This window comes from Leptopilina boulardi, unplaced genomic scaffold, assembly GCF_019393585.1.
Source record: "Leptopilina boulardi isolate dan_hultmark-lab unplaced genomic scaffold, ZJU_Lbou_2.1 LbouV2_392, whole genome shotgun sequence".
Classification (NCBI taxonomy): domain Eukaryota; kingdom Metazoa; phylum Arthropoda; class Insecta; order Hymenoptera; family Figitidae; genus Leptopilina; species Leptopilina boulardi.
The window spans coordinates 2,167,604-2,184,482 of NW_026137965.1; the positions used below are offsets into that span (position 1 = coordinate 2,167,604).

Genomic DNA, 16,879 nt, shown 5'->3' on the forward strand with positions numbered 1-16,879 from the left:
TTAAAAGAAATTTTTATTAGAAGAAAAAAAATTTACCCGGCGAATCATGTTGACTGTAGGTGCCAAAAACGAATGGATTGGAATTTCCTGCATCGCCGGAACCAGCGGTACTTGGTGAAAAGTTTTGTGAACTAAAGTTGAAACCATCGTGACTGCCAGAGGGATTGGAAAAGTCAAAACCTTTGTTAGTTGGCGATGAGGATATTTCTTCAATTGCTGATTTCTTTTCAATTGGATCAACATCCAAGTCTTGTTCCGATTTCATGTAAATTATTCCTTTTTTATTGACAGCAAGCGACCATGCCTCGCCTTCCGTGTCAAAGCAATATTTGTTCATTGAATCATCGTCAATTCTCACCCACACACCCTCATTGTTTACAAACTGCGAGGTAAATAAAAAAAATTTTATTTTTCATCAAAATTAGAATAATATGGATAAATTAGGATTAATTAAAGTTTAAATTAGGGAGAAAAAAAATAAAATTCTCACATCTTCCTGAACAGTGACACTATTTCCGAGAGCTAAAATTCCAATGGGTCTTGCTTTTAAATTTGGTCGGCTTCTGATATTATGACCTGAGGCACCGCAAGTTATCACCACCATACTCGTTCCACCGTTGAATGTCGCTGTTTTCCTTTTACTAAAACGACGAGATGTTCTGAAGAATAAGATAAAGTATTCTCTAACTTAAAAAAAAGGGAAAATGTTTATTAATAATAAATACGTACTCTTCAATTTCGGAGCGTTTTCTTAGAATGACATCCTTCACAACTGATTTCACATTATTCTTCAGCTCATCAACAGGAAATAGTAGAGTTTTTCCCAAATGTTGATTGTACTGAAGACACCAAGCCTCAAAATGACTTTTACTGCAATATTTCATTATTGACTCTGCATTCAATCTCAACCAGACTCCATCGTCATTGTAATACTGTGAAACAAGAGAAAATTATATCGAATATTTGAATAAAAAAAAAAAGAAATTCACTTTTTATTTTCCATGTTTATTTATTTTATTTATTTATTATTTATGTTGAAGATTTTAATTCTTTTTTTTTTTTTAGTAATTTTCTATTAGAGTAATCTCACCTCGTCTATGAAAACTATTGTGTGATCAACAGGAACAATACCAATTTGTTCACTCTGTAAGGAAGGTTGAGTCCTTATTCTCAAACCAGCACTACTCGTGGAAACGAATTTTCTCAACTTTGTTAGTTGTTTTGGAAGTTTTGTCATAAGATTTTGCGTTGGTGGCTGCACACCCAATGGTGGTTCTTTTACCTCAACTTTATAATTCTAAAATATAAACAATTTGCATTATGTGAATATTTTTCAAAAAAAATTAGAAAATTACAGGCCTTGGATCGACTTTAAGGTATAAAAAAAGTCGTTTTAGTCAATTTACATTTTAAAAAAAGTCGATATTAAATTCATTTTATTAATTCTGTAATAAGAATAATTTTACAAGAATATTATCAAGAAAATTTATTTTGAATATTTTAGAATCGAACTAATTGTAAGACAAATTTTTAAAATTTTATTTAAGTAGAAAATAGAAATTGCAGACAAAGGTAGAATTTGAAAATTTTTTAAAAGTGAAAAATGGTTTTAGATAATTAAATTTTCGAAGAGTATTATAAAAATCATTAAAAATAATTGAATTTCAGGAGAGTTATAGTTGAAATTATTAAATTTCAGAAAGGTTTAGATAGAAAATTTTAGAAATAATTAAATTTTAGTGGTTATTTTAAATTGAAAATTTTTGATGTTATTTGATAATTCTTTTTTATAATTTTAAAAAATTATTCAATTTTATAAATTCTTTAATTACACGAATTTCATTAAAATTATTGAAAATAAATGAATTTCGAAAAAGTTACAATTGAAATTTTTAGAAATAATTGAATTTTTGAAAAATATTATAAAAATTATTTTAAAAAATAATTATATTTCAAAAGAGTTATAATTAAAATTATTAAATTTCCGAAAGTTTTAGATGAAAAATTTTAGATATAATTAAATTTTAGAAAGTGTTAAATTGAACTATTTGAAAATAATTGAATTTTAAGTGATTTTGAATTGAAATTTTTGATAATTTTTGTTGCTGATTTTTAAAAATTTCAAACAATTATTGAATTTCATAAATTCTTTAATTCGACAAATAGTTTAATATAATTGAATTCATGAAGAATTTCATTAAAATTATTAAAAATAATGATTTTAGTGATGAATTTTAATTAAAAATTTATTGAATAATTGAAATAAAGAAGATCTGCATTGAATACTAAAAAAAAGACGCATTTTATTATATAAATATTTTGTAAAAGAACTGTAAAAAAAAGATTAAAAAATCACATCTTATTAAAATAAGTCGAAAAAAGTCGTATAATCCAAAACCTGAAATTATTATTATATTAAACGTACTATTATTTATTATTATTTTATATTTTATTTATTTATATATTTATTTCATATTTATTTATCTATTTATTTTATATTTATTTTTATAATAAAATTAATGAATTATTGTTTCTTGAAATAATATAAAATTAAATAAAAAAAATTTTTTAAATTATTAAAAAAAAAAGTAAGAAAAAAAATTTCTTACATCTTCCATGTTGTAGCCATCAATCGTGATCATGATAGAGTACCAGCCTGCGGAAGATGGAGTCCAAGTAGCACCATAACTACCATTTCCATTTGGTATAACGAGCATACTTTCGCTGGATCTCTTTAAAGCCGGTGATGTATATCTCAATTCTTCAAATGAATAATTTTGATAGGCTTTCATTATCGTGATCGCGTAAAAACACATTTTATTGCTGACTGTCACTTCATATGGCACGTCTAACGATGGTTGTGGATGTCCACCAAATGTCATTGGATCTGCTTTTGAGACACGGCGAATTTTTATTCCCTGATCGGAATCAGATATATCCTTTTTGTCTATTGGTACCGCCTTTAGTTCGACCTGAAATAATTAATTATTATTTATAGAGAGCAAAGAAATGATTTTTTTTACATTTTATATTTTTAAAAAACAGTTTAACTTTTTAATTTTTAATAAAATTTTTAACCTTTGTGATATAAAAATTAAAATGTACTGAAGTTTTTTTTTATTTTCTAAATCGAGTAATAAAAGTAATTGAATTTATAAAAATAATTTAATTTAAAAACAATTGAATTTTAAAAATATTGTAATTTAGAAAATAATTTTCGACATAAATCGATTGGTCTATTTCTTTAATTACAGACAGAAAAATATTAATTTCTATTCTAAAAATTAGAAAACTTAATGAAATTATTATTTTTTCAACAAATAATACATTAAAATATTTTTTATAATTTAAATAAGTGAAACTAATTTGTTAATGGAAGTTAGTATTAATCAATTAGTTATAATTAATTTAATTTTAAGAAACAACGGATCATTTATTTGGTACGTGGTCACTTTTTCTAAAAAATATTTTCTAATGAAATAATTTTTCTAAAAAACATTTTTCCAACAATTTTTGATTTCTAAAATATATTTTTCTAAAAAGTTTAAATTTCTTTCTTTAAATTTTTTCAATATTATAATTCCAATATGTTCAATTTTCAAAGGATAATTTTAATTTGGATACAAAAAAAATTGATAAGACTTCTTCGAAATTGCTTGCGAATGACAAAATACGATTTTAAATAATTTCAAATTAAACTTATAAGAAATTTAAATTCATTGGTTGGAATTCATTAGAAAATAAAATTTGTAGAAAGATCAAAATTAGTAAATATTTTTTAGAAAAAATGTACCCCAATCCATTTATTTATAAAAATAATAAATAAAATATAATTAATAATTTTTTTGATTAAGGAATGTTAATCTTTTAGTTAATTAAATAGAAAAAATTTCTAAATATTCAAAATTAAAAAAAGTACAAAACAAAAAAGGACCAATTTCATATAATTTTGATACAAAGTTTGTAATAATAAAAAAAAAAAAGAATTTTCCAAACGTAAACAAATAAATGCAGATGAATTTTCTAAAGGAATCTCTCGATTATAATATTATTATGATATAATATAAAATCGAAAAGTGAATAATTTTGTTATCTGGAACGAGAAAAATGAAATAAAATGAAAATATTTTGAAAATACAAACCTTGAGACCAGGTACGTGGACTATCTCGCCAAATTGATCCCTGGCGAGAATCGTGATGACAGCAGGCCATCCGCATCTCATTTCCTCCCTGGAATAAAGTACCTCGCATTGAGAGGGATCCACGAAGCTGTTTGGTTGTAACCATCTGGCCAAGCGACCGCCACTTGTGCCCACAGTACTCGATACAAAGTCCCTCAGGAATAAACGCTCGTTGGACTGGCAACTATGAAAAAAAAAGAAAATATTCTTTATTCACAATTTTCTATTCTTTTTTCGTTCGTGCATCTCCAATTCAAGGATTTTTTGTAAAGAAAACTTTTTTTCCCTTTTTCAACATTCTTCAGAATTTTTACTAATTACTCGTGGGAAAAAATGAGTCGGTGTCAAAATTACATAAAATTTTTCAAAAAAAAAAAAATTTCTGATTGTACAAAACAGAAATATTGTTATTTTTGCATTCCATGTTTTTACTTTTATTATTTCAATTATTTATATTTTTTCTTTAATTATTTTTTTACTTTGTTATTTTCTACTTATATATTTTTTTAATTTCTTAGTTGTCACATAAAAAATTGTTTCTTTTAATTTCAGTTATCACATAAAATTTTTTTTTCTAATGTAATACAATTTTTTTTATTTTGTTATTTTATACATAAAAATGTTTCGAAATTTGTTACTTTATATATGTATATATAAAACTTTTTAGTTTAAAAAAAAATTACATTTAAAGATAACAAATGAAAAAAAATTTTTAGGTAATAACTAACAAATTTAAAAAAAAATTGTGTAGAAAAATAGTAAAAAATACAAAAATTTTCAATGTTAAAAATGAGCAACAAAAAAAAGTATTTTATGTTTAAAAAAGCAATTAAAAAACTTTTAAATAACTAAAATAACAAAAATAAAAACGCCGAATATAAAAATTATATTATTTACTTTTTTTTTTAATTTACCCTTTTTTGTAAAATTTTGTGTATTTTTGATACTTAAAAAAATATTCCAAATTAAAAAGTAAGAGAAAATTTAATAACATTTTTTTAATTATCGAAAATTTTCTGTAGCATTTATAAAAAATTTTAATTAATAACAATAAATATAAATTATTTTCCCCGACTAATGAGAGATAGAGATGAAAAAAGAAGATAATTGCAATTAGATACAAATTAAAATTTCTTTGCGACAATTCTATAAATTTGTTTGCTGATTCATTGATTTTAAAATGAGATTGGTATATAGAATTTATAGAAAACATGTTTCGTATGGGCAATGCAATACCTTCTAATTGGTATCCATATATACTATAGATCTTGACAATAGACTATATATCACGAAAGAAGAGAAACTGACGACGTTTTCTCTTCTATTTTGCTCTCGCTGTGCCAAGAACTAAACTCCTTTTTTCATTTTTCTTGACTCTCACATCGTGTGGACCTTTTTGAACTCATCCCTAATAAGGTGCAATCACAACACGACACCCGCTTCAAGATCCACGGCCAACAGCTCTCACAAAGTACTATACGTGCTCGGGCTTACATTTCCTATTTCTCTCTCTCACAGCTTCTTTATATATATAATACGAGACACTTCTTCTCTTCGTGTCAACAAGTTCCAAGTTCCAAGTTTGGAAAGTTTTTTTTTTCAAAGGAAAAAATAAACTTCACTCTTTCTTGGCAGTAGGAAAATTTAAAAATAATCATTTATTTTTAATTTGAATTTTTTAAATTTAAAAGTTGGTTAAATAAAAATTCTGTTAAGTGAAAATTTGGCTAAATAAAAGTTATGCTAAATTCAAAATTGGCTAAATAAAAATTCTGTTAAATTCAAATTTGGCTAAATAAAAATTCTGTTAAATGCAAATTTGGTTTAATGAAAATTCTGTTGAACTTAATCTTGGTTAAATAAAAATACTTTAAAAAGCAAATTAAATTAAATTACACGGAAAAAAAGAAAAAGTAATTTTTACTACTTTCATAGTAATAAGGGAACTGTCCGAATTTTCTGCGCATCTCTGGTAACTTTTACTCCAAAAATAGTAAAATTTACTATTTTTGTAGTAATTTTTACTGTTCCGTAGTAATTTTTACTATTTCTGGAGTAAATTTTACTATTTTTGGAGTAAAAGTTGCCAGAGATGCGCAAAAACTTCGGACAGTTTCCGCTTTACTATGAAAGTAGTAAAAATTACTTTTTCTTTTTTTTCGTGTATAATTTTGTTAAATTCAATGCTTTTGGTTGAAGAAAATACATTCCAATGCAAAATAAAGTAAATATTAATTCTATTAAATAAAAATTTGATTAAACAATTTTTGTAAATTAAAATTTGATTAAAAAGGCACAAATTTGGTTCAAATTGGGACAACATAAAAAGGGACGAATTTGGTTAAACGAAATTTCGATAAAATATGAAATTAAATGCAAATTTGATAAAAAAAACCTTCAAAAAAAAATTCTTTTAAATAATAAATTTTTGCGGTTCAATTAAAATTCTTTCAAAAGCAAATTTGTTTAAATATCGTAATAATAAAAGAAAAAATAATAACAACATACCTACTTCTGTTAAAATGAATTTTTTGGTAAAATAAAAATTCTTTTAAAATTTAAATCGATTTAATTGAAAACTGTGTCAAATAATTGACAAATAATTAATATTTAATTTGAATTTTAAAATTAAAGTTGGTTAAATGATAATTCTGTTGAATTCAATTTTAGTTAAATAAAAATACTTTCGAAAGCAAATTTGGTTAAATGTACTAATAATATACATTGTTAAATAAATAAATAATAATAATAATCATAAATATGGTAAATAATAACCTTCTTCTGTTACATTGAATGTTGGTTAAATAAAAATCTATTCAAAATTAAATTCGATTAAATTTAAAATTGTGTTAAATTTGTACAAATTTAGTTAAACAAAAATTGTTTAACTATAAAATTCTCGTCAAGTTACAAATAAAATTAACATTAAAATAGTTCAAAATAGCAAAATTTTATTAACAGCGGAAAATTAAAAATTTTTTTTTTTAAATTAAAATCTCACTAAATATGTACAACACATTTTTGTTTTAAAAAAAATTTTTTTTTTATTCTTATTGTTGAAAAGAATTTTTTTCTAGCCGAATTTTCATGTGTTCGAAATTAAATTTGACTGAATTCTTAAAATGTTGAATTTTTATTTTACAGATCTTTGTTTTTGTTCGAATAAATAAAAACTTTGCACCCAAATTTTTCTGCTAGAAATTTATTCAGACAAATAAAAGTTCTTTAATATAAAAATTTAGCGTTTTAAAAATGTTGTCAAATGTAAATTCGAAAATTTGTGTGGTAAAAAATTTTTTCTAATATTCGTTCTGTAAAATAAAAATTTCTTTAAAAATGTTTATTCTGTCTATATTAAAAATTCGAACAAATAATAATTCCGTCAAATTCAAATTTTTTTTAAAAATATGTGTTTAAATATCAATTTTGTAAAATAGAAATTTCGTTAAAAGAAATTTTTGTTTAATATTTATTCAAAAAAATGAAATATCGACTAAAATTAAATTATTAAAATTGACATTCTGTTTAAACTCAATTGATTAGAATATTAATTTTTAACAGCGGAAAATTTGTTTAAATTAAAATCTCGTTAAATGCAAAAAATTTGGTTTTATAAAAATTTGTTAAAAAAAACTTATTAGTTAAATTTTAAAAAATTATAAAGCCAATCAACTTTAAAATATTTTCATGCAAATTTTTCTTGAATTTTAGCCTCTCTTTGTCAAAATGAGTTCAATTTTTATTTTTTCTCTCTTTTCTTTTGATAAAAAACTCATAAAAAGTATATTAACCATAAAGACAAAAATAATGCGAACGCGGTGAATAAAACGAGATGTATGTATATACATAGAGGAAAATAAACTTCAAGCATAACGTATGCTTGGCACGTGGTCATTTCGGAAATGGCCATTTCTGGGGCAGAAAGACAGGTACTTCCGCACGTTGCAACAGAGAGAGAGAGAGAGTGAGACTCGTTGTGAATGAATGCCCTCGTCAAACTATCACGTGTATATGCTGCAACAGACAGAGACAAGGGCACGCGCAATTTCTCATGGGAAATTAAATGGCGAGTTTGGTTACCTCTCTCTCTCTATCTTTCTCTTTAGAATGAGAATTTCAGGTTCAAAGTTCGTGACTTTAGAGAAAGAGAGATTCACTCCATTATAACAATAACGTGCCCCGCGCAAGTTTTGTAATTTTCCCAACAAAGTAAAGTAAACCATAACAAATGCACTCCTTCTCCCCCTCACGTTGGTATGTATATATACATAATTTCACTTTACACTTTACGAGAGGCCAAAAACTTCTCTCTATTCTATTCTACGAATTTCCAAGATTCACAATTTTGTTCCGGCCGTGCGTAAAAATAAAAAACAACCCTACGCCCTCTGTGAAAATGAAGTCATTTTCTTCACTTTATATAATAATGGTTATGACCTTCATTGTTTCACTGTGGGAATATAAAGAGTTTTTCGCAAAAGTTTCGTGTATAATACGTTTTTTAATGTTCCTTCTTTCTCGTCGAAAATTTCTTTTTAATATAATGCTTTTCATTTTTTCATTTGCGATTTTGTAAAATTATTAGTACTCTTTTTAATTTCCATGTTTTTAAACATATAGAACCATTTTTTTATAATTGGTAATTTTTTTTCAAATTATTGTACTACACTCAGAGAAATGGTATATTTGTCTCCGAGCCTACTAACTCATTTATTTGTTGCAAATATATTTCATTTTATTGAAATAAAAAATTTATTTGAGCCAAAGAAAAATTTATTTCTGATAAATAAAATTTTTATTTACGCCAAATAAATAAGTTAGTAGGCTCTGAGACAAATATACGTTTATTTAACTCAAATATATTTTATTTGGTTCAAATAAATCATTTCTCTGGGTGTAAAGTTTTTACTATTATTGTAAATTTTCATTTGATTGAGTGTCGACTGAAAATTATTATTTACAGCGGCGTAGTTGGGCTAAACTTAGGAGTAGACATGGTGAACTTGGTGAGGCCCCTTATCGCGATTATAGACATGAATTTTTGGTTACTTATACATATAATTATTATATTAAAAAATATTTTAACCCAACCAAAAATTTCAGTATTATACCAGAGTTGACTACTGGCGCAGTACTGGTTCAGTATTGGCTGCCGAGGCTGGGCAGTCTGTACTGAACCAGTACTGGTATGTTCATTGTATCAATACTGTTGCAGTACCACCCTCCCAGTACTGGCAAACCAGTACTGAGCCGATATTAAGCCAGTATTGGCTCAAATAGATTTTCTTTTTGATTAATACTAGTTTAAAAAAAGTTCTAAGAGTGTACCCGATGAATCTTTTTGTTTAAATATTTTGTTCATGAAAATTTTTTCAACTTGATTTTATTTTTCAAAATTAAAATGTACTTTATTTTTCTTTTCTGTGGGTAAAATTATTTAAACAAAAAGTTTCCTGAGACCAAGTCTAAAACATTTTGCAAGATTTTCTTTTTGTTTTCAGATATGCAATAAACAAACAAAAAAATTTTAACGCTCAAACTAAAAATAAATAAATTTGTTTATAAAAAAATAATATTTTTTTAAAATAAAATATGAATATAAATTTAATTTAAAAAATTAAATACAATTGCAAGTAAAATTGCACAAATGTTATATTATCAATAATATAAAATATATAATTAACCTTTCTTAATAGAAATTCTAAAAAATAGTTAAACCTACAAACTTATATATTTCTATGGTCAATATAAAATTATTGTAATTTGTTTCTAGATGTTATTCTTCAGTTTTTTTTCCAAAAGTGAATTATAAACAAAAATTTAATGTTAATTTAAAAATAATTTAGATAATTTTTTTAATAATTATAATTTCAGGAATTTAGTATTCATTATTTATTAAATCATTATATTTGTGATGAGTTAATTTGTAAACTAATTTTGTTTCATGTAAATTGAATTGAATTCAATGTTAATTTATTCCCGCGTGAAAAACGAACTATGGGAAAAATTATGAGCCTTTCCCATACTTTTCTTTAATATCATATAACATTGCTAAAATCTTGCCAAAGTATTGCAAAAATATGGGGATAAAATAAAGTCAATTTTTTCTAACTTACTTCTTATTTTTCTCATTTTTTTTCTTAAAATCATTGCAAAACAATGGGAAAAAGATTAAGAAAGAAAAAATTTATTTTTCTCATTTTTTCATCTTTAAAAATTAGATTTTTAAAGTATTACAAAAATATGGGAAAAAGATTGGAAAGAAAAAATCAATTTCTCTCATTATTTCAACTTTAAAAATTTGATTTTTGAAGTATTGCAAAAATATGGGAAAAAGATTTTGAAAGGAAAAATCAATTTTCCTCTATTTTTCAACTTTAAAAATTTGATTTTTAAAGTTATTGCAAAGATATGGGAAAAAGATTGGAAAGAAAAAAACAATTTTTCTCATTTTTTCAACTATGAAAATTGGATTTTTAAAGTATTACAAAAATATGGGAAAAAGATTGGAAAGAAAAAATCAATTTCTCTCATTATTTCAACTTTAAAAATTTGATTTTTAAAGTATTGCAAAAACGTGGCAAAAATATGGGAACAAAAAAATCAATTTTTCTTGTTGTTTCACATTTAAAAATTAGATTTTCAAAGTATTGCAAAAATATGGGAAAAAGATTGTGAAAGGAAAAATCAATTTTTCTCATTTTTTCAAATTTAAAAATTAGATTTTCAAAGTATTATTAATATATGGGAAAAAGATTGATAGAGAAAAAATGAATTTTTATCGTTTTTTCAGCTTTAAAAATTTGATTTTTGAAGTATTGCAAAAATATGGGGAAAAGATTTTGAAAGGAAAAATCAATTTTCCTATATTTAGTTCTGGCAAAAAAATTTGTGCGCTAATTTTAAAATTAGCACTTAAATTGTTCAACCAGATATTTATTTGAACAAATATGAAAGTTGTGTAAAATAAAAATTTGACGTTTTAAGAAATTACTCAAATTTAAATTCATATACGAAAATTCGGCTAGAAAAAAATTTCTTCCAATATTCTATCTCTCTGTAAAATAAATTTTTTTTTAAGGGGACGCCTAAGTTTTTAACTGTCCGCAGTTTGTGCGCAGTTCTGTTAATTTTTACTCCAGAAATAGTAAAATTTACTATTTTTGGAATAATTTTCTTTTTTTACTATTTTCGGAGTAAATTTGACTATTTCTGGAGTAAAAATTGACAGACATGCACAGAACTGCGGTCAGTTCCGGTCTTACTTTTAAAGTATAGTAAAAGTTACTTTATTCGTTTTTCCATTTTTCTCCGTGCATGAATTATATAATTGATTGAAGCTATACTATAAGTATGAAATTAACATTTAATTTAAGTAACTATTAAATTAAGGTAATTAATAATAATAATAATAAAAATTCTGTAGTAATTGATGGCTTTGGGGTCAGGTGTTATGAAAGGAAAAATGCTTCTTTACATTTTTCATTCAATAACACTTGGCCCTAAAGCCACCAATTACTACAAGAATTAATACATTTGGGTCACAAAACCAATATTCAATAATAAAAATAATAAAAATAATCAACGTAATAAAAAAAAATAATAATAATATTAACTGAGAATAATTCAGTTCAATAATAAATCGATAAAGCAAAGGAATTAATTGTAGCAAGAATTATTAGTATCTCTTAAGCGTTTGTTATATGTTTCTATTGTGCCTATAATATTTATTGTGCGGGCATACAAAACGGAGTCAAAAAATTGAAAAATTAGATGTCATCACCGTGGGCGCGTTAAAGTTATAAAACAAACTGACAGCAAATGCGTTTAAACTTGCAACAACCTGTTGAAAACTTGGCATTGCTCCATTGTTATATACGAATCCGAGATTGTGTTTATTACCTTCATAAATTATTTCTTGTCAATGCTTCATCAATTATGCGTCACGTGCGCGCGCGATAATCGCTTTAGAATTTGTCTTGAATGCAATAATTAATATCAAGGTTGAGACATTCAATTTTTATTCAATTTATTATATTTTAAAGGTTCTTAAATTTTATTATTATTATCACTGAAAGAAAAAAATTTATTTGATTCAAATAAATAGTTAACTATTATCAAATAAATATTTATATTACTCTCTAAATCTGAATTAGTAAAAATTTTAACTAATAATAATTAACTGATTCATGTAAATATTTATTTTGATAATAATTGATTATTTGAATCAAAAAAAATTTTTTTTCACTGTATAATATTTTTCGAACGATTTAAGTTAATATTTAATTTACTTACGAATAAATTTAATTTACTAATTTAATATAATAATTATATAATCATTTATGGAATTAATTACAATTTTCAAAAAATTAAAAAAATTAGATTAAAAATATTTAAAAACGTTAAAAAATTAATTGTTTCCGTTTTAGAGTCAATTAAGAAACTATAAATATATAAATGAGACCTAGTCATAAATTTTTCTAAAACGAAGTCACGCTACCTTGTAATCATGTTAAAATTGCATATTATGTCCTAATGAAGCTTGGGTACTAATGATGTTTCTCATATATGGAATGACTATTTTTTTTTGAAATGAACAAAATGTATTTTTCTTTTTTAAAAACGACGTTTTTTTCCCCTTTCACATTAAATATACTTATAAATGACCTCTACAAGTTTATAGGATAGATAAAGCATTTTTTTCAACTTAAGATAAAATTGTGTCATCACCTAAAAATGTATAGCGGTATAAACAATTATTGAAGTTTAGAGGGGAAAAAAATCCAAAATAAGGAAATATGATTCGTGAATAGTTTTTTCATTTTTTTTAAATACACGATTTTTTAAAAATTTGAACTAACTTTTATTAATAATTGTGGAGTTTCAAAAAAAAAAATGGAAAATTTAAATAACAATATTACTAAGTTTAAAGGAATTTTTAATACATAAAGAAATTAAAGTTATTTTAATAGAAAAAATTAGGAGACGCATGAATTTCCCATAAAAAATATTAATTAGAATTTTTAAGTATTTTATTAGAAATAATTATTTTTTAGAAAAATTTTCAATTTTTGAATTAAAATTTAATAGATTTTCTTTTTACTCTCTAAATTTGAATTAGCGAAAATTTCACTGTTTGAATCAGCGAATAAAGTTTTCACTGCAAATCAGCGGTTACAGTTAATAAAATAGCGAAACACGAATCGGCGAACGTCGGTCATTTTCGTCGGAAGATAAATTTATTTTAAAATGGAGTATTCCGCTGATTGAAATAGTTGTTAGTCGCTGATTCGCAGCTGCATACTTATAGCTTTTTCAATCAGTGACTATTCGCTGCCAATCAGCGGAATTTAGCTGATTCAAATTTAGAGACTACAAGAATTTTTATATATCAAAATTTTTATAGCTACCGAATTTTTATTTGATTGTAGAATTTTTATTTTAGAATCATTTTTTTATGACCGAATTTTAATTTGTCCGAATTTTTATTTATACGAATTTTTAATTGACAGGATTTTTAAGACGCCGAATTTTTATTTGTCAGAAATTACATAAATGACCGAACCAACAATCGCCAGAAATATTTCGGCGCAATTTTCAAAAATTAACCATTTAGAAATTTTTGAGAAAATCGTGATTGGTTAATTTTAAAAATTGCACCGAATTCTTTCTCTCGATACTTTGTTCGGCCATTTGTAATTTCGGACAATTGAAAATTCGACGTCTTAAAATTTCTATCAATTAAAAATTCGGACAGATTACAATTCGATGAATTCAAATTTCTGTCACTTAAAAATTCGAATCACATAAAATTCGATTGAATATGAGAATTCTGTTAAATTAAAATTCTTTTAAATAAAAAGTCCGAAATTACAAATGGCCGAACAAACAATCGATAGAAATATTTTGGCGCAATTTTTAAAATTGACCAATCACGATTTTTTAAAATAATTTTTAATTGGTTCAATTTTAAAATCGCATCGAAATCTTTTTGTAGGTTATGTTTGTTCGGTTATTTGCAATTTCGGACAAATAAAAATTCGTCTTTTTAAGAATTCTATCATAATAACATTTCGTGCAAATAAAAATTCGATGAATTGGAATTTCTGTCATTTAAAAATTCGAATCACATAAAATTCGCGATTGAATAAGAATTCCATTAAATTAAAATTATTTTAAACAAAAAGTCATGTGAACAAAATTACTGTAAAATAAAAATTCTGCAATACCAAAATACGGTAGCTAAAAATTTGATCATGTAAAAATTTGTATAAAAAGAAAATCTTGTCAAATTTTAATTCGAAAATTGAAAATTCGTCTTGAAAATAATTTTTTCTAATAAAATTCTTTAAAATATTCTAATTAATGATTTTTATAGAATAATCATGCGCCCCAAAATTAGGTGCTTTTTACTAATAATTAGTTATTTTTTTTTTACTAATTTCTGAAGCAAAAATTCAGCCTAAATTTTTAAAAATCTAAATTCAAATAAATTTCTAATTTTACTAACAATTAGTTATTTTTATCTAATCCAGATTTAGAGAGATTAAAATTTGAATCACACGAATAAAAAAATTCCAAGTCTGAAGATAATAAAACAGGAAATAACATAGGACAATGTATAAAATATTGCAAATGGAAAAAAAATGTAAGAAGAAGAATAATAGAAATTCTATAGAGAAAAAAAAATATATATATATGGTATCATAAAGGCGTGTCCTTCTAAAATTGCAAGGAAGTTGAAAATGCATTCTGCATATATATATGTTGGTAGTTCTCAAAGATTAGATTACGTTTATCATCATCCTTTTCTTTTTCCTTTTGTCGCCGAGTTCTGTATATACAAAAGATGCTGACGCATATAAGCAACATGATCACCATCAGCAGCATTATCACACCTAAGTAAACAATCCTACAACTCGGCCAAGGTCCACATGAGAGGAAATATCCAAAACATGCCTCAACTTGTTCAGAATGTGTTAAAAATATCCTTGAAACTAGATAATTAAATATATACATAAAAAAATTTATATTTATATAGAAAAAGAAAAATTCTATGGCTTTCGAAAAAAATATGTTTTTAATGGTGCAAACAATTTTCAAGTCGTAAATTTAATTATACTATATAGGACCTCCCATATGTGAGATTTATTTTTTAAATTTTTCTTTTGACTGAAATATTTTTTTCCGAAATCATTATGAAAAATAAAGAAAATATGTATTTTTTTTTATTTATTTTATTCTTTTATTTGTATAAATACACGAACTTCTACTGAAAATCATTAGTTATAAATTTCATTCCAAAGAATTTTGTAAGATATAATTATTTTTGTAGTCGAATTTTCATTTTTCGAATTAAAATTTAAAAGAATTTATTTTTAAAAGAATTTTTACGTATAACAGACTTATTAGCCGAAATTATTTACCGAATTTTTATTTGGCAGAATATTTATTTCACAGTATTTCTATTTACCCAATTTTTTATTTAAAAGAATTCTAATTTAACAGACATTTTTTAATTTATTTATTTAATTATATATTTATTTAATACAATCCGCATTTAAAAGAATTTAAAAGTATTTCGAATTTTTAAATTCGAGAATTTCCAATTTAACGAATTTTAAATTGTCCAACTTTTTATTTGCTCGAATTGTTATTTGATATAATTTAAAAAAAATCAAATTTTACATTTATCCGAAATTGAATAGCCAAACAAATTGACAGAAAGATTTTAGAGAGATTTTTAAAATTGCGCAATCACAATTTTCTTAATAATTTCTAATTAGCCAATTTTAAAAATTGCTCCGAAATCCTTTTGTTGATTTTTATAAAATTTTAATTAAATCGAATTTTAATTTATCAGAATTTTAATTCACTTATTTTTTATGTGATTCGAATTTTCAAATGACAGAAATTCTAATTCACCGAATTTTAATTTGTCCGAAATTACAAAAGTTCGACCAAAAAAGGCCAGAAAGATTTTAGCGCAATTTTTAAAATTGACCAATCAGAAATTATCAAGAAAATTCTGATTGGTTAATTTCAAAATTAGTAGACTTTAAATTGTCCGAATTTTTAAATGACAGAATTTCCAATTTGCCTAATTTTTATTTACACGAATTCTTATTTTTTCGAATTTTTTAATGCCACAATTTCTGATTTACCGAATTTTCATTTGTTCGAATTTCTTTTTCGAATTTTTGAATACCAAAAAATTCTAATTCACCGAATTCTTATTTGCACGAAATTTTATATGTTCGAAATTGCAAATGACCGAACAAACATAACCTACAAAACAATTTAGGTTCGATTTTAAAATTAAACCAATTTAACAAATTTCTTGCTAATTTTTTATTGGTTAAATTTTAATTCGTGTAAATGAATATTAGGCGAATTGGAAATTATGTCATTTATAAATGCGAGAAAATCAAAATTTGGATAATTTAAAGTTTGCTAATTTTAAAATTAACCAATCAGGATTTTCTTAAGAATTTCTTATTGGTCAAGTTTAAAAAATTCCGTCGAAATTGTTTTGTAGGTTATGTTTGTTTGGCCATTCGTAACTTCGGGCACATGAAAATTCGGCGCCTTAAAAATTCTATCAATTAAAAATTCGGAAAATTACAATTGGGTGAATTAAAATTTCTGTTATTAAAATATTCGAATCACATAAAATCTGATTTAATCAGAATTTTGTT

At 24.1% G+C, this 16,879-nt stretch overlaps 1 protein-coding gene across 2 annotated transcripts in view; it reads right to left on the reverse strand.

Annotated features, from left to right (window-relative positions):
- The window catches only part of LOC127288535 (E3 ubiquitin-protein ligase MYCBP2), a 364,776-nt gene that overhangs the window by 10,692 nt on the left and 337,205 nt on the right, over positions 1 to 16,879 (reverse strand). Inside the window, exons 30-35 of one of the 2 annotated variants that reach the window (XM_051316040.1) lie at positions 4,143 to 4,365; positions 2,610 to 2,972; positions 1,091 to 1,297; positions 730 to 932; positions 491 to 659; positions 37 to 382 (exon numbers count right to left, since the gene is read on the reverse strand). In XM_051316040.1, coding sequence (XP_051171997.1) covers positions 37 to 382; positions 491 to 659; positions 730 to 932; positions 1,091 to 1,297; positions 2,610 to 2,972; positions 4,143 to 4,365 — 1,511 coding nt within the window. The remainder of the gene's footprint in view (positions 1 to 36; positions 383 to 490; positions 660 to 729; positions 933 to 1,090; positions 1,298 to 2,609; positions 2,973 to 4,142; positions 4,366 to 16,879) is intronic. The other variant, XM_051316042.1, reaches the window with a different exon arrangement.